This window comes from Protomyctophum parallelum, assembly GCF_964188405.1.
Source record: "Protomyctophum parallelum genome assembly, chromosome: 21".
In the NCBI taxonomy this organism is placed as follows: domain Eukaryota; kingdom Metazoa; phylum Chordata; class Actinopteri; order Myctophiformes; family Myctophidae; genus Protomyctophum; species Protomyctophum parallelum.
In genome coordinates, this window is record NC_139713.1 from 20,652,730 (window position 1) to 20,676,555 (window position 23,826).

The following is a 23,826-nucleotide window of genomic DNA, read 5'->3' on the forward strand; positions in this document are numbered from 1 at the left end:
ATATATTGTAATTCATATAGGCAATTAACTGAAGAGAGAGGACACAGTGAAGGGGAAATATACAAACCTATGAATGTTTTCTGCCAAGAATCCAGGTAATCATCATCTTGGCATTCATTTTCGCCTGGTTATTGCTTTTCCATCTAGGGGACCTTCCTGGAGTGCCAGCCCGACGTCAGCATCTCTCACAGATTCCATGGTGCCTGTGCCTCGGTGCTGAGAGGCCAGAGCTACTGCCCACACTGTGGAGAGGAGGCCGGCAAAGCCAAGGAGGTCACCATCGCCAACGCTGATACCACCTCCACGGTGCCCCTGACACACACACAGGGACCGGCCACACCCGGGGCACTGGAGGGAAGGGCGGACACCACCACTGGCAGGTAGGACTTTGTAGATGATGTCATACAAATAATTGGCCTATTACTGAAATATACAAAGAAATGCTGACTGTAATTAAGGCTTTCATTCACCTTCACGTCATATGGATATTTGATAGGGCACCATAGTTACCCTCTGAATATTGGTACTCCATATGCATATATGGAGCTATCCAACATAAATATGTAACTAACCTATCCAAGTCTGACATCTCCATATTTGAGTTTGGTTGATCTAGAGCTCCATATATGGACACCCTTGAGGTCAGATGCAATCAGCGTTACCCCTAATCTACCACGACCTTTAACCGCCGGCGAATCAGCGATGTGACTCCAATAAACGACCAGAAAATGGAAAATATTCTGCCGGCACTATGTTGTTGGTATGCTTCAGATTTTTCCACCACTTCTTCACTACCGTGATGCAGACAACGCAATTGCTTTGGGGCCCAGAGTCATTTGGGATCCACGGCCGCCCACCCGCGCCGTCTGTAAAATAAAACGATTAAATACATACAGAGATGCGATGACAGTTGAGTTGACCAAAGTTTGGCGGAGCCCGCAGGTGGCTGCTGCTAGCACACAAGTGCCCCGCTCCCCCCCCCCCCCCCCCCCAACAGCTCCCCCAATGTGTAAAGACCTTTAGACTAGAACCTTCAAGATCATCTGCCCGCTCCCGCCACCAGCAGCTTCTGTATGAACCAGGATATTTGGCCTTACAATCAAACTACCTCTACATTGTACAGGGATCTTTAGATCACGAGGGTTGACATCTCGGTTAAGTTCAAGTTGCAGATACCACTGTGGCCGGTCCTACACTTAGATAACAAGTCATTTAACTTTGAGTAGTATTTTATAATTACCATTACCAATATTCAAAATAATATACTTTTAAACTCCTCTTTATCTTTGCAGTACATCTCACGTGGCTGTAAGTGGTGAGGTGGGTGGCAGGGCAGACAGCTCTCTGCCTAGTTGTTCTGGACAGGGGATTGATACCTCTGCAATTCCTGGAGGGTCCAAGATAGGTGTAGCTCTGGCTGGGATGGGGGAGGTTCCTGTAACCCTGCAAGGACCACCGAAGGAAACCCTGGACAGTATTCTTCTGGCCCTTGATACAGAGAAGTAAGTCTTATCTCTAAAGTATCATGTGATTTGCGTAACATTACATGCTGCCTTGATTGTTTATTTTCTTTTTGTTTCTAATTAGACCCAAGAAACTTCGCTTCCATCCCAAGCAGCTTTACATCTCAGCCAAACAAGGGGAGCTCAAGAAAGTAGTGCTGATGTTGGGTGCGTTAACCCACTTATTACAAATGTCTCACTCCACACATTGTCTAGTTTGTCTTGTGATGGAAAATGTGTCTGTTTATTCCAGTGGAAGGAATAGACCCCAACTTCAAGATGGAGACTCATAATAAACGCACACCGCTCCATGCTGCAGCTGAGACGGGCCACCAAGAGATCTGTCACATGCTCGTACAAGTAAGAGACCCTGTCACTGATGTCTTTTCCACATCCAAGTATGCCACTATCTGTTCTTGTGTGACTGGGTGGGGACTCTGGGGAGTCCTGCACCTAGTACTGAATGTATCTATACATCTATATCACTTAATTTTAATAAGTGGTCCAACAGCTACCCAACTAATCAATTTATAGATCATTTATTTTAATTATTTAAAAAAACTAATTAAAGAATTGAAACAAAATGACATAGTCATATTTTACCAGCTGCGCACACACACACACACACACACACACACACACACTTCAATTTCTTTATCTGAGTCCACATTTATAAAATACATTAGGCACAAATATTTTCAATTGCTTCTGATATCCCACGCACTCAAAACATGTGTCTCAGTGCTTGAGTCCAAACACACACACACACACACACACACACACACACACACACACACACACACACACACACACACACACACTAGTGGGTTGTTGTAGGCTACAATGCTATCCCATTGGCTGAGAGGTCGGCTTTACCAGCCTGCTTCGCAGCTGGTAAAAAAGATTTTCCTTTTTATACAATAACAAAAATAGCAGATCTGAGCTTGTAGATCGCTATTTTTGCTGTATGACCAAGTATGAAATGGGACCCAAGTGGTTCATCATATTAATCAATTTGGATGATTGAAGAAAAAAAAAGTCTATTTACTTTTATTTTGTTGATTCGCTTCTCGATTGTTTGATTCATCTGAAAAGAAGTCGATAGTATATATCTAAGAAAAGAATGGATAGTTGCAGCCCTGCTTAGCATGCTGGTTCACCCTTAAGCCCAAGGGTCTGGGCTTGCCATGTGTTTTACATAGTACTCATCTCTTTAGACAGCTCTCTCAGCCAACGTCTTGTTTGTTTGTGTGTGTGTGTGTGTGTGTGTGTGTGTGTGTGTGTGTGTGTGTGTGTGTGTGTGTGTGTGTGTGTGTGTGTGTGTGTGTGTGTGTGTGTGTGTGTGTGTGCGTGTGCGTGTGCGTGTGTGCGTGCGTGCGTGCATGCATAATTTCCACAAACCTGCCACTCATAGCTATTCCCCCCCCCCCCCCCCCAAATGCACTCACTGACCATACAAATCAAATGACAATTACTGCCCTGTGATAATTTGTCTTATTTTTGTACAGAAATTCTTGAATTTCATGTTTTTGTTTCATGCCAAACGTCCCTAAAATGTTATGCCCCTACATAAGTATTTATAACCCATGTTTGTGTTGTGTCCCATTCAGGCTGGTGCTAACTTAAATATGTGTGACGAGGACCAGCGCACACCGCTGATGGAGGCCTGTGAGAACAACCACATAGACACAGCATGCTACCTGTTGAGAGCTGGAGCCAGCTCCAGACAGAGGGTAAGAACTTTAACTTCAATGTCCAACAGCTAAATTGATTCATTCACATTCAGGCCTGACCTCAAAATAAAATAAAAATATTTTAAATCCTCCAGTTTTCTAAAATAAATATTTTCACGATTTTTCTAAAATAGCAGACCTACAAGCTCGTAGCGCGCCACTCGGTGGCGTGCTATGAGCTTGTAGATCTGCTATTTTTCAATAGCTAAATTATAGCATAATGTTTAAAACACCAAAAGGGGTTCCCGCCCAAAATGGGTTAATGGGTTATAATTTTACTTTCAAGGCAGCCAGGATAATCTCGAACAATTTGTCAATTACACTGGAGTCTGTTTATTTATTTTTTATTAAAATGTGTTGAGGTTTTTGTTGAGGTTTCATGCACCTGTTTTCATTTCCTCAGGATGTAGAGGGGTTCACATGTCTCCACCTAGCGGCAAAGTCTGGTCATTACGACGTTGTTGAGTACCTTCTCTCTGGACTGGTAGACATCGACTGTCAGGTTAGTATGACCTGCTTCTCAGTGACACATACTGATCACTGCTGTGCCCTGTCTTAATGGAAACTTCATTCTGATCGCCAAAGGACCACTTTTGATTCGTACACAAACTTAAGTGACTGACTTACTTACTTAATTCCGTCCCTTAAAATTGCAATAGGACTCTCCATTTGTACAGATAATTGACTTTTTTCTTTAACTTTAAAAAAATGTCATTCTTGCAGAATTAATTGTATTCCTTTAGGCTTTTTATCGTGTTATGTCATTGAAGAATTGATTTACTTTTGATCTCCTCGATTATTGTTTAGGATGACGGTGGCTGGACGGCTATGATCTGGGCTACAGAATACAAGCACGTGGACCAGGTGAAGCTGCTTCTGTCTAAAGGGGCTGACATCAGCATCAGGGACAAGGTGAGGTTCTGGATTAATTATATCGGATAGATGGATAGATACAGTAGATAGATAGAAACCTTTATTTATCCCATGGGGTAAATTCATTCAGCAGCTAAAAAGGAGGCCTTTTTTACCTAGGCTAGGTATAAAAGAAAAGAACAGAGACTTTTATGGTCTGGCAATTCCGGCTGGCAGATATGCCAGGCACTGGGAGGCAAACTAACTGGAACCAGAAGTTGGATGACATGTATTGTCCATGAGAGCTGAGTGGACACGCTTATGAATAAACAATTCTGTGGATCTTTGTTAAATAATCAGTTCAGGAAAATAAAATAAATTAAGTTAAAAGACTTTTTTTCTTTTTGACATGCCCAGAATAGGAAAGCTAGGGTTCACGTGGGTAATATGTGCTATTGTTCTTGTCGCATCTTAAGGAGGAGAACATTTGCCTTCACTGGGCAGCGTTCAGTGGCAGTGTTGACATCGCACAGTTGCTCCTGGATGCACATTGTGACCTTCTAGCTGTCAACGTCCACGGTGACTCCCCTCTTCACATCGCTGCACGTGAGAATAGGACGGAATGTGTCTTGTGAGTACTGGATATGGACACACACGCGCACTCACACTCAACCAGACAGTGGACTTGTGGTTAGAGTGTTCGCCCTGAAACTGGGAGGTCGGGGTTCGATCCCCGGCCGGGTCATACCAAAGACTGTAAAAATGATGCTGCTTGGCACTCAGCATCAATGGGTTGGATTGGGAGGTCAAATCAACTAATCAAATGATTCCCGAGCGTGGCATGGCTGCAGCTCACCGCTCCAAGAGATGGGTCAAATGCGGAGAACAAATTTTACTGCGGTAACGTGTGTGACTCTCACACACTCGCACTCTCACACGCGAGCACACTATACAATGTGAGTGTTTTTACTGTGTACATCCAAATGATGTACTTAATAATGTTGAGCATTACGTAATGGCGTTTTGTCAGGGATGCAACGATATGGACATTCTTGGCTGTTACCGATTGTTTTTGTTGTTATTCATTTTCCCCTTTGTGCCGGGAAAATAATTAAATAATTATTTAAAAAGCACAATGTTAAATTACTTCAGCCTTTATCACTCTTATACTGTATATATTAAAGTCAAGATGCACTATTAAGTACATTTTATTTATAAAGCACCTTTCAAAACATTGTTACAAAGTGCTGTACAGTGGACAACAAGGTAAAACAATCAAATTAAAACATGAGAGCAAGAACAACAAGAGAATGCAAAACATTGAAATGCACAATATGTCAAGTAAAACATAAGTTAAAATGCTTATGAAATAAAAAGGTTTTTAACAAGTTCTTAAAACCGTCAACAGACTCTGCATTTCTTAACGCAAGGGGCAGGGCGTTCCACAAAGTGGGAGCAACCACTGCAAATGCCCGTTCCCCCTTAGTTTTAAGTTTAGTTGCAGGAATAATCCGTAAAAATAATCATCACAATCACTACTAGCCTGCTGTGCAACACAACACAATAGGAGCCTCAGATTACAACAAAATACAAATATTTCTCTATGAAAACTGCCTGCCATACAACTACCTACAATGACAAAAAATGTACTTTCTGTACTTGCAGTAACATGTCAATTGATGTCTGCTTTCCAAATGACCCTCAGATTTGTGGTGTTGAAATCCTTGGTGGTATTACCCCCTCTTGAACTTTCATTGGAACATGTCTTGAAAATTGCTAAACGGTGATCTTTCTCTGAGACAGTGAAGAAATCCCACATCGCTGACATCTTGTCTCTGTCTGTATGTAAACATGAAGCACATGCAGTACCTGTTGCACAATGTGCATGTGCACTTGTTTCATTGGCACGTGTAGTGTGTGGGTATGGTATTATAACACCCCCTAGGGATATAGTTGGAAACTGCAGATGACAGATTGGCAGGCTGCAGAAAACATACCATTGGCCAATGCCATCTGTGAAAGTCAATAGCGGTGAACGAGGCGAATATTGGCCGTGTACGGATAATACATCGGTGCACCCTTACCTTTTTGTTCATTTTGTTTTTGGATTGTATTTTCTCAACGTTGTAAAGCAGGCTGACCTGAATTATACGTATGAAACTACAGAAATATGATTGCTTTTATATTATGAAAGTCATGTAAATGTTAATGAAACATTCAATTTTCATTTAATTACAGTAGTTAGGGATAACGTGAGGTTTGCCTCCAGTGACAAACACAGGTGTACTGTGTAGTAGTGTGTACAGTAGTATACGCTGCTAAATGCCACTATACTAGTGTCATTTAGTCTAATTATGTTCTGTATGTCTGGTAAATTATAAGTGTAAACCTACTATTACAAGTGTAAATTACTATGATGTACGATGGCATGTCTTGGTGTGTTACAATTAGCAATTTAGGCATTAGGAAATGTAGGCGTTTAGAACAACTGAGTGCTTCAAAGAAACTAGGATTCCAGGTGAACAGGTAATTTTAAGTGGGGGGATTCTCTTTCCCAGGCTCTTCTTGTCTCGAGGTTCCGACGTCAACCTGAAGAATCGAGAGGGAGAGACTCCTCCAGACTGCTGCAACCACAGCTCCAAAGTCTGGGCCATCTTGCAAGCTAACAGGAGGGAAAGAGAAGCCAAAAACCTCTCGTCCCCTAAGAATGCAGAAATAACCCTTTACAGGTCAGTTTTAGGTTTTAACTGTCCACAGAGTGTGTGTGTAAAGAAACAAGACGTTTGAGGGTACAAATGGCAACGTGATACAAGCCTCATCTAGCCCGGTATCGGACCGCGTTGTTGATGCACTGCATCTGGTTTGCTACAGGTGTGCACCTCAAGCCTCTTTCTCTAATAGCTGTTTGGTGCTTTGGCGTGTGCTTATGCAATCTCAAATAATTGCGATCAGACGATTTTGTAGTAATTGGGACTGGACTACCGATGTTACAGAGTTCAGTTTAGAGTAGACATACTATTGGTCCGACTGTCATTAGACTGACAACCTACCTCAAACCCTAACCGCAAGCACAGAGCAGTGCATGTCCGACCGTTGTTTCCGCATGTTGTGTCTAATCTGTGTGTGCATCCAAATAATATTGATAATAATACTAACCAGTAAGACGCCCTGAGGGCGAGGTCGCGTGCACGCATCCACCTGGGTGACGTTTGATGAGGTCTGGCCATATATGGAGCGTGTCTTGAGTGTACAAGGTTTGATGAGGTCAGATCAACATATGGATTGTCAGAACAGGTCAGCTCCATATATGGAGTTGAAGGCGTGACCATATATGGAGGCCCTGATGTCAAGAGGCATGACTATATATGGAGGTGTGATGACACGAGGCGCATTCACAGTTGTCATTCAAAGAGATATCTGCTGACACTGTGTTTGGTAAAACTATTGCATGACACCTTTGCCAATTCCTGTTTCCTTTACAGAGACATAGCTCGGGGGCACGAGAGAGTTCCAATTCCCTGTGTCAACTCTGTGGACAGTGACACTTATCCAGACAACTATAAATACGTCCCTGAGTGTTGTGTCACTTCTCCCATGAATATTGATAGGAACATCACACACTTACAGGTGAGTCAAGCAGGACACCATGGGCATTAACATTATGTCCAAGGGAAATGTTTTAGTGCAAAGATCAACAGAATATTGCCTTTAAGTATAAATCAGGTTTATGATACATGGCAGCGGAAGATAACTGCTTTCCTTCTTTACCTTTGGCCCACAGTACTGTGTGTGTGAAGAAAACTGTTCAGCTAGTGTCTGCATGTGTGGACAACTAAGTCTACGATGTTGGTATGACAAGGTAAGGCTGAATCTTTGAAAAGAATATGACCATGTCAACTGTTGTGGATTGATACTTGCCTATGGTAAATAGATGGGTACTGTTGAGCAGCGCTGTCGCTACGTATACGCACTGCAAGTAGGGCAACACGCCAAGGAGGGCAACAAAATGTGCCAAAAAGTGCCAAGCCGACCCTCACAATAGCAATGTTCTCTACGGCTCCGCCGCGTAATAACGCACGCCCATGTTTTCGACCTCACAAAAGGCGAAAGTAGCCGATCTGCATGACATAACGCAGCACTCTCGTCGGGAGGGGGGGCAGCACAAATGAGCTTATAGATTGTCTCTTTTCTGTGTGTGATGTATAAATCCACCTTAAATAAGCTAGTTTACTTTACTTCATTTATCTATCTAGACGCGACATGGATTCAAATTAATTTCCATCCGCAGTACAATAACAACGTAGCAACACGTGCGAAACAATAGCTACTATTTAAGCAACCCGGTTCACCCAAACATGGTGACCTAGCACGGATTGGCATTTGAATTTCCGTACATTCACTACTAGAAAACCTCAAAATCTGTATTACACTGAAATCCTCCCAGTAGACCGCAAAGGAGGGGTGCCGTCTCAATCGAACTTGAGCAACGAGAGCCACCACCGACCGAGCTAGCCAACTCAGCCTCGTCCGAGTTCACCCAAACACGGTGAAATAACACAGATTGGCAATTCCGTACATACACTACTAGTGTATGTCAAAATAGTAGTAGGGTAATATGTAGGTATTTTGGGGTTTTCAGAGTAATCTGCTTGGCACTCTAGCGCCTTTTATTCTGAAATTCTTAAATTCCCCGGCACCCAAATTGTTAAGCCTAATTAAAAACCTACATACCTACTGCTGTTGCAGTTCAAGGTGATAATTTACACTCACACACGCACACACACACACACACTCTCTCGCTCACTCTTTTTTTCTATTGTTATTGACCATCAGGGAGGTCGTTTGCTACCAGAGTTCTACCTTGAAGACCCTCCGTTCATCTTTGAGTGTAACCATGCCTGTTCCTGTTGGAGGGGCTGTAAGAACCGTGTAGTACAAAATGGACTAAGGTACTGAAGTTGCATTTCAATTAGGTACAGTAGTTTATGGAATCTAAAGATCAACCTCCTCCTCTTGCTCCAAATCTTGCTTGCTGTCATCTGACTTAGATTTGGAACCAGATGTCAGTATGTGTGGGAATGATCTTTGGATTCTGTACAGATAGTACATGGTTCATGGAGACATACCTTAATTTGTACAGATATTTAATATCAGTCGTTATGGTCAAATGTGTGTTACCATCAGGGTTTGAATCTTCATGTGTGTTGGCATTGGCAAAGAATCGGATAGTTTGGCATCTATTGTTCATTTTTCAGTTTGAAAAACAATTGATACAACTACTAAACTACTAATGAGAATCTTCATATTCCAGGACCAGACTTCAGCTCTTCAAGACCAATAAGAAAGGCTGGGGTGTTCGGGCAATGCAAGACATACCGCAATGGACCTTTGTATGCGAGTAAGTACCGAATATCTATTCATTCATTGAATTAAATCGCCACGGACAGATACGGAGCTGACACTCTCATTTCCCTTACGAGCATTTTAGTTGAAGCCACTACGACTTTGAGTTCTTTGTTTTGATTAGGTGTTCCATGATGCTAAATGCTTAAGGAACGGCTAGAAGGCTCTTTCAACCAATCGGATTGCTTCCTCGAAACGACCTGTTGTATAATGTGAATTTCTTGCAAAGTTAGAGATGCATGATGCAGATGCTTTGTTTAAATCAAATTACCAGTCTCTTTGAGAACAAGAACATTTCAATCAAATATACAGTTCCACTCAACAATTGGTGATTGCATTACCACTTTAACCACATTGTTCAGAACTAGCTACAAGTTATTGCTAATTTGAAGCATAACAAAATGTCTAGCCAGATGTAGGCCTGTTGATGAACCTCATTTATTTACATAGGTATGTGGGGGAGATCATCTCGGAGGCAGAAGCAAAAATGAGGGAAAATGATACCTACATTTTCAGCTTGGATTCCAAGGTATGTAATTAACACCAGTATAATGAGTATACAGTATATAGCAGTTTCAGCCACATCAGCAAGTGTGTGTGTGTGTGTGTGTGTGTGTGTGTGTGTGTGTGTGTGTGTGTGTGTGTTCTCTTTTTTTAATTATATAAAACACCAACACAAAGGAGAGTAAAGCCTGTTTTATACTTTATTGTGTGGCGGGCCAAAAATAGCCGCTCTGCAAGCAAGAATAACCTTTGTAATAACCTTTGTACAGTATGCCTCCACCAACCAGTTGCCATTTACATCTGTGTCTTTAAGGACTCATAATATTGTAATATATGTAATGAATGAAGGCTTTGACCTTTTACCACCTTGTCCACCTAACCAGTTCATCCTTGAGTCCAGGTGGACCTTTGTGTCAAATGTCGTACAATTTCCTCAAGTCATTTCTGAGTTACCTTCTCATTGTTGGGACAGACATGAGATTGCTTTGACTTTGATCAACTACAGTACTTCAGTTGTCAGCTATTTTTTTATGTTTTAGGTATTTGTTTTGTACAACTCTGCTCTCCGCTGTGTATGGATGTTGTATTTCTTTCTTTCCCCTCTCAGCTGGAAGACTCATACTGCGTTGATGCCCGTTTCTACGGCAACATCAGCCGGTTCATTAACCACATGTGCGAGCCCAACTTGTTTCCCTGTCGAGTGTTCACAACTCACCAGGACCTGCGGTTCCCACACATTGCTTTGTTTACCTGCACAAACATTAAGGCTGGAGAGGAGCTTGGGTACGTTTGTGATGTTTTTTCCTGTTTTTAAACACAAAACAATTGTGTCTTTCAATGATAATTACAAATATGTTGCCACTTTAAAGGCTTTTGTTTTTAACACTTTTATTTGGGGCATGAGACTTGCATAGGACCATGCAAGATTTTGACTCAATTAAGTAAGTTAAGTAAGCAAATTTTATCTTACTGGTCCTCAAAGTGGAGGCCTCCCTGGCCTCCACTTTGAGGACTTCACTCCTTCATCTTGAAGGGGATCCAGCAAAATGAGGGAAATGATTTGGCTACAAAAGAAAAGCCCATCTACAAGCTCACAACACATTCTGAGCTGGCAACTGTTAGTTTGGAAAAATGATGACAAGTTTTCTCTTATCCCTGGCACAAAATATTCTTTTAATGGTGGTCCAACACATCCACCCGGGAGGTCATTGACATGAACATGTTTGAGAACCACTGCTTTAAGTTATTGCTGCACAGAAGTGATTAATCAAAGCATGGTGTAGTAATCGTATCATTCCTCTTCTTCACATTATCCTGTGTCAGATTTAACTATGGCGATGCATACTGGGAGGTGAAAGGCAAATACTTCAGCTGTGAGTGCGGCTCCCCAAAGTGCAAGTATTCAGCATCGGCCATGACCCAGCTACAGGCAGACAGCACCCCAGAGGACCAGCAGCAGGACAGCACTCTGCCTGACACCAGCTCTTCTACAACTGCTTCTAGCCCCTCCTAAAGCATAGGTTATACTTTGTTCTACAGCGGTGTCACTCGCCGTAAATAAAAAACGATTTTCAGCTGGAAACAAATGTGTTGCGGTTATTATCATACAACAAAGTATGAATCAGACTGCCATGGACCTGTACTGTATCGCTCCATCTCTTACTGTTTCTGGTCGAAATGATGGCATGAGTGTCAAGCAAGCCCATCAAAGTCTTCAGATGCACACAACCAGACAACTAACGCACAATCTGAGAGCATCGCTAAAGCGCTAATCCCTCTTTTTTTCCAACATGAACAGCAGGGGGCAGTGATGTATAGTGAGGATATGTAGGCTCATCACAAGCTGCTCTCCATTAAATGGATGGTTCTGTTTTTTTCCCGTTTGGATTAGATATTGCACATCTCCAGGTTCTTGTCAAATAGTTAATAACTGTTTTTAAGTGCACTACGGTTTCTAATGTCCACTGGAAACTTGGTAGCATTTTGTAGCAACTTTTTTTTTCTTTTTCTTTTTTTCTGGCTATTTGATTCCGTTTATGAATAACAAAACAAAAAATGGAACTATCCCTTTAATGATATAGTGATCATACTTAATGTTTTTGAAGAGTAATTTCTTTGAAATCCTTATGGAATTTGTTTTGTTAGGGAGAGGACAAGTTATTTTTTATTTCTTTTCCTCCATTTTGTTTTTGTATAGCATAATTAAGTTAACGTAAGCATATACAGTAGGCTACAGTTGGGTGCATATTGTTGGACCCGTCTGGTTGATACCTACCATTCCAAAATAAATGTAGTTTTGATTTTATTTTTTATGCATTTTAAGCATGTTTTAAAATGGACTATTTTACCACAATTGTGGAATAAATGATCTTTTTACTAATGAATTCAAATAAACAAGAAAATGGTGCTGAAAGATATTTTTCTTTTGTGCTCCTTTTCTTTTGGTCCCCAATATAGCTTGTAAATTTACACATTTTATGTACATTTTCGGCAACATTAGGTGAATATATTTTGACTGAAATGGCCATGTTTTTTGTTTAATTTTTTTCCCCATGTTGATAAGCGTTCATGTTAACACATTGTGCAGAAGTGATTTGGTTTCAAATGAGAATAGGAATGATATTAGCAAATGGTGCTGACAAAGGTTTTCTTTTTTCATTTTGTATAACTCAAGTGAATAGATTGTAAAATACAAGAAAGTTTACGTTTTTTTTTAATGTTTTGACTATGTTTTATTACAGTAGTTACCTGTAGATAGCCTGTTTCAATTTTGTTCCATAATCTCGTGTTGACAGAAACCAACCCTTTACCATGTATTTTTCAATGTTGTTAGTAAAGCAGTGACTCTTGTGCAAATTCTTGAAGGAATACATAAAAAAAATGTTATAACGCACCTGTTAATTTCTGTTACATATTTCCGGACAGTGAAACATCCATCTAATTGGTTGTATCTTTTTTCAATAAATTTACTACTAATGCATTAATCCTGGCTGGATATACGTTTTAATCTTTTAACATGCTTCATACAATTTCTACTAGAACAGTGGGTCTCGCAGTGGGGTCCTACTCACAATAAGAATATTACGAAAGCAACATTGTAATCTACAGCCTATGATTGTAATGTAACAGTGAATAACATACAGTATCTGCTGTCAGGCAGAAACCTTGTATTTCTCTGAATGCCCTGCTTCGTCAAGAGTGTCGCGCAAAAGTTGTGTGTGTGTCTGTGCGTGTCTGTGTTGCGCGTCTGCGTTGCGCTGTGGTTGCGCTGCAGACGTGAACTCAAATGCGCGTGCATGAGTGCGCGTGCACGTGTTATGTGGCGTCCCCCACTTCTAAACTAGCACTACAACTGCACTGTTGCAACGGAGATCGGAGCGGTGCTGATTGGGGGCGTCTTGGTCGCTTCATGCAGCGAGAAAGAAATCAAGCAGACCATGACCATCATAGGAGTAGGAACTTTTTAGGAAGATGAAATTGGATCGGTTCGGTTTTACCGTGAGTAGGACAAGCGTTTATTTCTGATTTTCTTTCCCTTTACCAATGTTATCAAACTTATCATTTTACACACAAGGAAATGGGATAATTATATTCATGGAATAATTATAGCCTAATTGTTGTAACTTGTAGCCTACAATTTACGGTATTTTATTCGAGCTGAAGCACACGCCGGCAATATAGGCAACAAACTTTTACCCGTTTTAATTCCATGGGTGAATGAATGGACAAACAGCAGGAGAAACCGATTTTCACTAAAGCAATGCTATTTTTTATTTCCATCGTAGGGTTACTTAATTGCGCCTCATGCTTGAAATTGTGCCACCGTGGAGTCGGTGGAGAAGAAACAAGCAAAGCCAAGAAGGTCACCATCGCCGAGACTGATACGACCACCCGATCCACAGTGGCGCACGGCACGCACAGCTGGAGGGAATGCAGGTAGAAAGAATGGTACACTAGTGTTATCTCAACGTATCTGTTCTCCGGTAGAAACCTGTTGTCATTGATTGTGGTATATAGGTGCGCCTATGGCTGCATGATTGGTCCAATTTCTTGCTCTAAATTGTATCAGGTATGAATAAGGTTAGGTTTAACCGTAAAAGCCTAATTTACTTGGGTCACTTTAGGCAGAGCCATCTTAAGAGAAGAGTTGCGATATTGAGGGGGCAGAAATCGAGCGCTGTTCATGCAGCCTGGAGTGGGACAAGCTGGAGTTTGAAATACATTGTTTTCAACAAAGGCGGGGCAAACAAGAGCAATTTTAGTGTGCAAAATGCCAACTGTTTTAAAGTATTGTACAGTAACAACTAAAGTCTCTGTAATGTTTATGTTGTACGATTACTACAAAACAATCTAAAATATATGGATTTAAGATCATTAAAGCTGGGCTGTTGCCTGAGTCCAATGCATTTCTGCCTACTTCCTGTCCAGGACTTGCTTGTTCCTATTTGTTGTCCCCATTCTCAATAGAAGTCTATGTGGGAGAGCTGCCATTGGACTGGCCCCATGAAGTGAACAGAGTTTTCGTAACTGTCTTACTCTATGTCTCTGACTATATAGGAATACCAGTTCCGCCGGCTGTACGCCCCGGGGCGTTACCAGCTCCATTATGGGTAATACAAATTTGTGAGAACATTTTTGTCTACCCATACATTATGCCAAAATAAGGATATACCACATTGAAAGTTAACGTTTGCAGCCATATTACTTCATGGTCCATCTATGCTATACTTTTTGAGTGGTGCAACCACTTAATTGCGGAGCTATGTGTGTCCCTATGTATGTGTGCGTGCGGTGTGTATGTATGTCTGTTTAGTTTGCCAACAGGTGACAAAGTGGCGCTGTTGAGCTTCATACTGTATAGCCCCTTTAATGTTACGTATTAAGCAGCACTGACCATTCCACAAGTTCCATCACATCAGTGCGCGGTAGGCTATACTAGTACCAGCTCATATACTTACTGTAGTAGAAATAAATGACCCCTCTTTGTCTTTGGAGCTCATCCCATCTAGCTGAAAGTGGTGAGGTGGATGACAGGGCACACAACTCTCTGCCTAGTTGTTCTGGACAGGGGATTGATAACTCTGCAATTCCTGGAGGGTCCAAGATAGGTGTAGCTCTGGCTGGGATGGGGGAGGTTCCTGTAACCCTGCAAGGACCACCGAAGGAAACCCTGGACAGTATTCCTCTGGCCCTTGATACAGAAAGGTAAGTCTTATCTCTAAAGTATCATGTGATTTGCATCAAACTACACACTGATTGTTGTTTCTAATTAGACCCAAGTAACTTCTCTTCCATCCCAAGCAGCTTTATATTTCAGTCAAACAAGGGGTCGGGGAGTCCAGGAAAGTAGTGCTGGTGTGCAGGGTGCAGTACTAAGTTCCGACACGTGTTTTGGTAGACCGACAACCTACCTCTATCCCTAACCTAACTATAACCGAAGCACAGGAGCAGTGCATGTTCGAGCAGTAGTCCGACCGCATGTCGGACTAATGCTCCATCAGAGTTGCATTTGGATCCCGCTGGTGTTAGGTGCGTTAACCCCCTCTGGTGGTTGCAATTTGCAAATAACAAATGTCTCACAACGCACATTGTCTAGTTTGTCTTGTGATGGAAAATGTGTCTTTATTCCAGTGGAAGGAATAGACCCCAACTTTAAGATGGAGACCCAGAATAAACGCATCAAATTTCTAAGATGTATGATGGCACGTTTTACAATTAGCAATTTAGGCATTAGGAAATGTTAGTGCTTCAAAGAAACTAGGATACAGTTAATTTAAACAGGTAATTTTAAGTGGGGGGATTCTCTTTCCCAGGCTCTTCTTGTCTCGAGGTTCCGACGTCAACCTGAAGAATCGAGAGGGAGAGACTCCTCCAGACTGCTGCAACCACAGCTCCAAAGTCTGGGCCATCTTGCAAGCTAACAGGAGGGAAAGAGAAGCCAAAAACCTCTCGTCCCCTAAGAATGCAGAAATAATCCTTTACAGGTCAGTTTTAGGTTTTAACTGTCCAATAGTGTGTGTTTAAAGAAACAAGAAGTTGAGGGTACAAATGGCAACACGATACAAGCCTCATCTAGCCTGGTATTAAACCGCGTTGTTGATGCACTGCAGCTGGTGCGCTACAGGTGTGTACCTCAAACCTCTTTCTGTTTGGTACTTTGATGTGTGCTTATGCACTCTCAAATAACTGCGATAAGGTGAATATGTTAATTGTTGTGACTGGACTACCCAAATAATAATAATAATAAACAACTTTATTTGGATAGAACTTTCTTAAACAATGTTACAAAGTGCTTGAACAATTAAAAGCAGTAACAATAATGCAATAAGACAATGACGGTAATTAATTAAGTTTACAATGGAACAACATGGCAATGACAAACGGGTGTCATTCAAAGAGATATCTGCTCTGCTGACACTGTTTGGTAAAACTATTGCATGACTCCCTTGTCAATTCCTGTTTCCTTTACAGAGACATAGCTCGGGGGCATGAGAGAGTTCCAATTCCCTGTGTCAACTCTGTGGACAGTGACACTTATCCAGACAACTATAAATACGTCAACGAGTGTTGTGTTACTTCTCCCATGAGTATTGATAGGAACATCACACAGTATCAGGTGAGTCAAGCAGGACACCATGGGCATTAACATTATGTCCAAGAGAAACAAACTGCTTTTGTGAATTTGTCTTGTTGGTTTTGGTGTAAAGATCTAAGATTTAATGGAGAGTAAACCAACGCTAATACTTATTTTATAGTCTCTCATATAACGTAACGCTGTGGATCTTCAAGCATACAATGACGTATAAATCAGGTTTGTCATGCATATCAGCGGAAGATAATAACTGCTTTCCTTCTTTACCTTTGGCCCACAGTACTGTGTGTGTGAAGAAAACGGTTCAGCTAGTGTCTACACGTGTGGACAACTAAGTCTACGATGTTGGTATGACAAGGTAAGGCTGAATTATTGAAAATAATATGACCATATCAACTGTTGTGTTGGTTTTGAGGAGATCAGAGTATATGAGAGCAAATATATGAGAAAATGAATGTGTATTTGAATTCAATTAAATCACATCAGAAGTAGTGCCTTGATCAATATTTGCCTATGGTAAATAGATGGGTACTGTTGAGGACATGTTAAAAACGACTATAACTACAATTATAGCCATGACTTTTTTTGTAAAAGATTGCACACTGAATAGATATAATTATGCACATAATGCATGACATCACAACAACATGAGCTTATAGATTGTCTATTTTTTCTGTGTGAAGAATGAATCCACCGTAAATAAGCTAGCTTTATTTGTTTATCTAGACGAGACTATTCACATTAATGAACATTGAAGATATGAACATGCCATATTTAGCTAGAAGCTCATTTCCATCCACAATACAATACAATAACAACGTAACAAATACAGAAGAGAACACGTGCAAAACAGTATCTATACTAATTAAGCAACATGGTCTCACATAAACATGGTGAAATATCACGGAATGGCAATTCCGTACATGCACTACTAGAAAACCCCCAAATCCGTACATATTACACTGAAATCCGACGACGGAGGGGCAACGAGAGCCACCACCGAGTGAGCTAAAGCGGACGAGCTGCAGTGGTGAACGTTGCAAAGTTCGATTGGGCAGACGCAGTAGTGTATGTACGGAATTGCCAATCCGTGTTTGGGTGAGATCGGGCTCATTTAAGCCTAACTAAAAGCCTACATACCTACTGAAGGTGAGACTTTACACACACACACACACACACACACACACACACTCTCTCTCTCACTTTTGTTATTGACCATCAGGGAGGGCGTTTGCTACCCGAGTTCTACCTTGAAGACCCTCCGTTCATCGTTGAGTGTACTAACCATGCCTGTTCCTGTTGGAGGGGCTGTAAGAACCGTGTAGTACAAAATGGACTAAGGTACTGTGTGTTACCATCAGGGTTTGAATCTTCATGTGTGTTGGCAAAGAATCGGATACTTTGGCATCTGTTGTTTGTTTTTGAGTTTGAAAAACAATGGATACTAATGAGAATCTTCATATTCCAGTACCAGACTTCAGCTCTTCAAGACCAATAAGAAGGGCTGGGGTGTTCGGGCAATGCAAGACATACCCCAAAGGACCTTTGTATGTGAGTAAGTACCGAATATCTATGCTTTGTTCATTTCAAGCTTAGTGCAGAAAACAGAGATTCCTGGGCAGTGTTTGAGCAGTGTTCTGTCTAGCACTAGTCGTCCCTACAGCACGATGACCATAGTGAAAAATCGCCACGGACAGATACGGAGCTGACACTCATTTACCTTATGAGCATTTAGTTGTAGTTGCATAGAATAATAATAATAATCTTTATTGTCCCGAAGGATATTCATCTTCAGTCTTCACAGGTCTGTTCAACACCCACAACAAAACACCACAGTACAGTACAGAAAACATTACACCAAGACAATACAAAAACATGAGGTCCCCTGCCACTGTACACAGAACCATACTATTGGTGGGGCAGTTTCTGTAATGTCGCGATGGCCGAGGGGACAAAACTGTTTGTATCTTTGTCCTGATGGCATGAGGTTGAAAAAGAGAAACAGGGGATGATCAGTGGCATGTGACATTGAAAGTGCTAGCCGTGTGATGGCCTTATTATTGTTAATTAGTGACACGTGACAGTTAGTAGCCAATCACAGCACTCTATCTGTTCCAAAATGGCGCGGGGAAAATTGTATAGGCCACTTTATGTGGTGGAACTGCTGTAGCAGTGATAACATGACATCGGGGTAACACCAAGAACCGTGGCCTCTGATGCCAGGGGGCGCGGGTTGTGGCGGTCACAAATGGTGGCAGAGAACTGATAGATGTCGCGGGAGGGGAATGGAGGCGTGTGGTGTGCCGTGGCGTGTGAACATACAGCTCCAGCAATGCGGAGGGGAAGCGAGTGACGTAGGAGGAGCGGTAATAAGTACAGTGGGGGACGGTAGTTTCGGCGCAGTGTTTGCGACGTCTCGGTGTATGAGTTGCGGATCTGAACCGCGCTGTGCTGTTGTGGGCATAGAATTCTGCCAAATGTGTGCTCTTGTGGGCGTGGGGAAAAAGCCAAATGTAATAATAGCCTAGATATATGCCCATACCCGAGGCGGGGTTGGCGAAAGGGCCTTTCTGTGTGGAGTTTGCATGTTCTCCCCGTGTCCCCTAGGCCTAGGGTAGGTACCCTCACAAAAAACATGCAGTAATCCTGGTCTCTAAACTGCCTCCCCCTGGCCAGCCGGGGCGCCTGATGGAGGGGAAAGGAACTGGTTGGAATAACGTGTTCCTTCCACGCGCTACGTCCAACCAGGGAAACTCCCCCCTGTCAGGTGTAAAGGAGCAACTTGGACACTCAGGCATGAAGGAAGCATGAGTTCAAGTCCGTTGCTCTCCCCAGGTTGGCGGAGGGTGTGTAGAGCCCAGGATCACATTAGATAATTGACACAGGGGAGAAAAATGGGTTACAAAATCGTGGGATATATATATTTTTTTTTAATAATAATAATAATAATAGCCTAGATAACAGAAGATGAGAAACATGATGTGAATTATTTTATGTTTCTTCAGAAGTCTAACACAGGAACTCATGATGGAGATGCTTTGTTTAAATAAAATTACCAGTCTGTATGAGAATAAGAAAATGTAATAAATTAACTTTCACCACTTTAACCTATACATTGTTCAATAACTAGCCAATCTACAAGTTATAGCTAATTTGAAGCATGAATTAATGTCTAGCAAGGCCAGTTGATGAGTCTAATTTATTTGTATATGATAGGTTTGTGGGGGAGATCATCTCAGAGGCAGAAGCACAAATGAGGGAAAATAATACCTACATTTTCAGCTTGGATTCTGAGGTATGTTAACGCCAGTATATTGCAGTTTCAGCCACACCAGCAATGCTTCAATAGAGGGGTGTGTTTGTGTCCGTGTCCCACTGTCCGTGTCCGACTGCGTGCTCGTGCGTGCGTTTTTTAAATTATATAAACACCACCACAGAGGGAAGAGAACAAGTGCTTGACATCAATGGAACCATGTCCTTGTGAACTGTGAACTGTGGGGTTCCCCAAGGAAGCATACTTGGGCCGTTACTATTTCTCCTTTGCTGACATGAATGCTGCCTGTGACTGCAAATTGTTCTTACTTTGCGGACTGCTCAAAATCGAACTCACCAAAATCCATAATGATTACAAACTCTCACTACATCTTGGTAAAACAGAATTTATTCTTTTCGGTTCCAAACATTCCCTCAGTAAGGTCAACTGTCAACGTAAATGACTTCAAGGTTAAAGGTGATGACATAATCTCCAACAAAGAAGAGATTACATATTTGGGCTGTATTTGCTGACGGGTGAAAGCATGGCAACAAAGGTGATGAACAAGATTTTGGGAAGAATTTTTGTCAACAAAAGTGCTCTGAAAACTCTTAGTGGGAGCTCTAATTCAGCCGTCCTTTGACTATGCTTCCACCTCTTGGTTCGCCAGCATCACAATGTCACTTTCCTCGCCAATAAACGCAAGTTGCGTTAATTCAGTTGTATAAATGTGTTTGATCAGATCAGATTTGCGAGCGCACGCACGTCGCTTTTATCTCTAATAGATAAAATCTATCTCCAATCTATCATCCCATTTCTGGTCAAAACAATGCTTATTGCACGGAGCCTGGTGGTCGCTGTAATGGCGTCGGCCTGTACTTCTCATCGTCCAGCGAGAGATCAACATCCGGTCGAGACACACACCATTATGTTGACACAACATCCAGTCGCTGTGTTTTGGAACTCTAAAAAAAGGGTTGAATCCTGGCAATATAGTAATCATTCTTTAATTAATCCCAGTGCTAATTGTGTTAAGTCTAAGCTTCAGACCTCCCAAAACAAACTAATTCAACTACTTCTCAGCCTGGGGCCCATGGCCCACCTCTTTCCATCCCAGTTTGCTAGTCTAAACTGGCTCTGGGTAGAAGACGGTTCACATCTTTTAAAACAGACCTGAAAATCCACCTTTCAGCAGTTAAGGGAGAGGAAATGTTTTTTCTGAAATTATTTCGATTTTTTTGTTATTGGTGATATTGAATTTTTGTTGTTATTCTTCATGTCATGTCTATGAATTGATTGCATAGGGCCTAAATGGAAACAAGACCACTGACCTTTTGGTGCTATACCTTTTGAACTGAGTGTACTCTGTTGCTGTTTTTACATTTGTGTTCAATAAACTATTCAATCAATAAATCAATCAATCAAACAAAGGACCAGGAGAGTAAAGCCTGATTTATAACTTGGTTAAATAGCCAATCTACAAGAAAGAATAACCTTGTATGCCCCCGCCAACCAGTTGCCATTTACATCTGTGTCATGTAGGCCTACTGTAATGTAATGAATGAACAATGAAGACTTTGACCGTGACCTTTTACCACCGTGGCCACCTAACCAGTTCATACTGTCATACAATATCCTCAAGTCATTTCTGAGTTATCTTGGGACAGACATCAGCTATTCCGTTCAGCTATTCCGACATCTTTTAATTTATTTTGTGAGGTACAGTATTTGTTTTGTACAACTCTGCGCATGCTGTGTATGAATGTTGTATTTCATATTATTTAGCCTTCATCTTCTTTCCCCTCTCAGCTGGAAGACTCGTACTCATACTGCGTTGATGCCCGTTTCTATGGCAACATCAGCCGGTTCATTAACCACATGTGCGAGCCCAACTTGTTTCCCTGTCGAGTGTTCACAAGTCACCAGGACCTGCGGTTCCCACACATTGCTTTGTTTACCTGCACAGACATTAAGGCTGGAGAGGAGCTTGGGTACGTTTGTGATTTGTTTTTCCTGTTGTTAAACACAAAACAATTGGGTCTTCCAATGATAATGCTTTTATTTGGGGCATGAGACTTGCATAGGACCATGCAAGATTTTGACTCGATTAAGAACAGCAAACTTTATGTCATTGGTCTTCTAAGTGGAGTCTGGGGACCTCCATGGGTCCTTGAAGGGGATCCAGTTTCCAGCAAAATGAGGAAACATCTACATACTCATTGCTCACAAGTTCACATTGTGAGCTGGCAGATTTGTTCTTTTTGAAAAATGATGAAGTCTTCTCTTATCCCTGTCACAAAATAAATGTAAATTAACATGTTTGAGAACCACTGCTTTACGTTACAGAGTTATTGCTGCACAGAAGTGATTAATCAAAGCATGGTGTAGTAATCGTATCATTCCTCTTCTTCACATTATCCTGTGTCAGATTTAACTATGGCGACGCATACTGGGAGGTGAAAGGCAAATACTTCAGCTGTGAGTGCGGCTCCCCAAAGTGCAAGTATTCAGCATCGGCCATAACCCAGCTACAGGCAGACAGCACCCCAGAGGACCAGCAGCAGGACAGCACTCTGCCTGACACCAGCTCTTCTACAACTGCTTCTAGCCCCTCCTAAAGCATAGGTTATACTTTGTTTTACAGCGGTGTCACTCGCCGTAAATTAAATGATTTTCAGCTGGAAACTATACTGCACGCAGCATTCTGGTGTAGCACCCATCTAGAGTCTTCTGCAGGCCTCAGGGTCCAGCATTCACTGCTGTACAGTAGAACATAGGGCAGTAGTTTGCATGTCTTAAGTACCATGTCTTATTCCCTAAATTGAGTAAATGAAAGACCTGGAGGCGTGATCAATGCTCTTTGGCCACTCAGAATAGCCAAATGGCATTGATCACGCCTCCACGTCTTTAGTTTACTCAAGTTAGGGAATAAGACCTGGTACTTAAGACACGCAAAATACAGCCCATAGTCTCCACCGCTGCATAGCAGAAGGGTACAGAATGTCACATACTACTCTCTCGCCCCAGATACATGGCTGTGACAGTCACGTTGTGACTCCATCTATTAGAAAACCTAAATTTATTAAGATATTAATATCAAATATTGAAAACATATTATTGTCTAAAGGTCCATAATTATGAAATTAACTGAACCATGGTTCACCACATTGATTTTCACAATCAAAATAATATATGCCGCAATTCTGACTATAGGCCTACACAAATAAATTTTACTCTTTAAGTGTGTACACATGTAACCAAATGGATCCGGTCCATTTGGAAACAGACGTGCTAGATACAATCCTGGTTTCCTACAACCCAGAAGGCACAGTGCAGTTCATTATGAACTTGAACCCTCTCTGTCCCTGAGGGATCAAACCACAAATTACAGTAGGCTAATATCCACAATTGACTTTGTTTAACAGCTGTTTTCAAATATCCGATGTGTGTATTGTTAAAGTGGTTAAACTGATGCTATATGAACACATTTTACACCCTCACTTTATTAACCACTGGTCTGGACTGCCTATCTTTCTCCAGCTCATCTTTAGGTTTAAACATTTTATCTATAATATAGATGAAATTATAAGTATGGGAAGTGGCTCATGTTACTCCTTTGCATACAAGAGGAGAATAAAATAAATCTTAACCATCCATATCCTGTCTCTACATTGTCCTGTTTGAGTCATTGCAAATTATCAACTCAAGACTTATGTATCTTATATAGTGTTGTTGAGCCCTCATTCGTCTGGTTTCTTTGCAACATCATTACGTTTAAATGCTACATTGAAACTGAAGGTGCAGACGAAACTGAGCCTGGGTATCGCATGTTTGACTGTTGCAGACTAGTCTTATGAAGGTCATTTATACTGATCAAGGTCATTGATATTGGTCAAGGTCATTGAGCGGCGCTATAGTGCCCGGTGTCGGAGGACATACTATAATATGTCGTTTTTCACGATTTCGGAGGATTTGAAAAAAGGTGAA

At 41.6% G+C, this 23,826-nt stretch overlaps 2 protein-coding genes across 4 annotated transcripts in view; both read left to right on the plus strand.

Annotated features, from left to right (window-relative positions):
• LOC310879442 (histone-lysine N-methyltransferase EHMT1-like) overlaps positions 1-12,974 on the plus strand; it is a 36,935-nt gene extending 23,961 nt beyond the window's left edge. For all 3 annotated transcript variants that reach the window (XM_083794135.1, XM_083794136.1, XM_083794134.1), the window contains exons 11-26: positions 148-380; positions 1,293-1,502; positions 1,588-1,670; positions 1,756-1,862; positions 3,113-3,235; positions 3,639-3,737; positions 4,043-4,147; positions 4,564-4,718; positions 6,646-6,816; positions 7,570-7,714; positions 7,869-7,946; positions 8,921-9,036; positions 9,399-9,485; positions 9,941-10,019; positions 10,602-10,777; positions 11,318-12,974. In XM_083794135.1, coding sequence (XP_083650261.1) covers positions 148-380; positions 1,293-1,502; positions 1,588-1,670; positions 1,756-1,862; positions 3,113-3,235; positions 3,639-3,737; positions 4,043-4,147; positions 4,564-4,718; positions 6,646-6,816; positions 7,570-7,714; positions 7,869-7,946; positions 8,921-9,036; positions 9,399-9,485; positions 9,941-10,019; positions 10,602-10,777; positions 11,318-11,507 — 2,157 coding nt within the window. In that variant the 3' untranslated portion in view covers positions 11,508-12,974. The remainder of the gene's footprint in view (positions 1-147; positions 381-1,292; positions 1,503-1,587; positions 1,671-1,755; positions 1,863-3,112; positions 3,236-3,638; positions 3,738-4,042; positions 4,148-4,563; positions 4,719-6,645; positions 6,817-7,569; positions 7,715-7,868; positions 7,947-8,920; positions 9,037-9,398; positions 9,486-9,940; positions 10,020-10,601; positions 10,778-11,317) is intronic.
• A 2,145-nt stretch (positions 12,975-15,119) lies between these two features.
• On the plus strand, positions 15,120-22,518 carry LOC310878872 (histone-lysine N-methyltransferase EHMT1-like; the record flags this gene model as incomplete). The annotated part of the gene is made up of 9 exons (XM_083793288.1): positions 15,120-15,199; positions 15,808-15,978; positions 16,466-16,610; positions 16,867-16,944; positions 17,809-17,927; positions 18,055-18,141; positions 19,803-19,881; positions 21,649-21,830; positions 22,268-22,518. 9 exons carry the CDS (start codon positions 15,120-15,122, stop codon positions 22,455-22,457), a joined length of 1,131 nt encoding a protein of 376 aa, XP_083649414.1. The 3' UTR covers positions 22,458-22,518.
• Between the last annotated feature and the right edge of the window lie 1,308 nt (positions 22,519-23,826).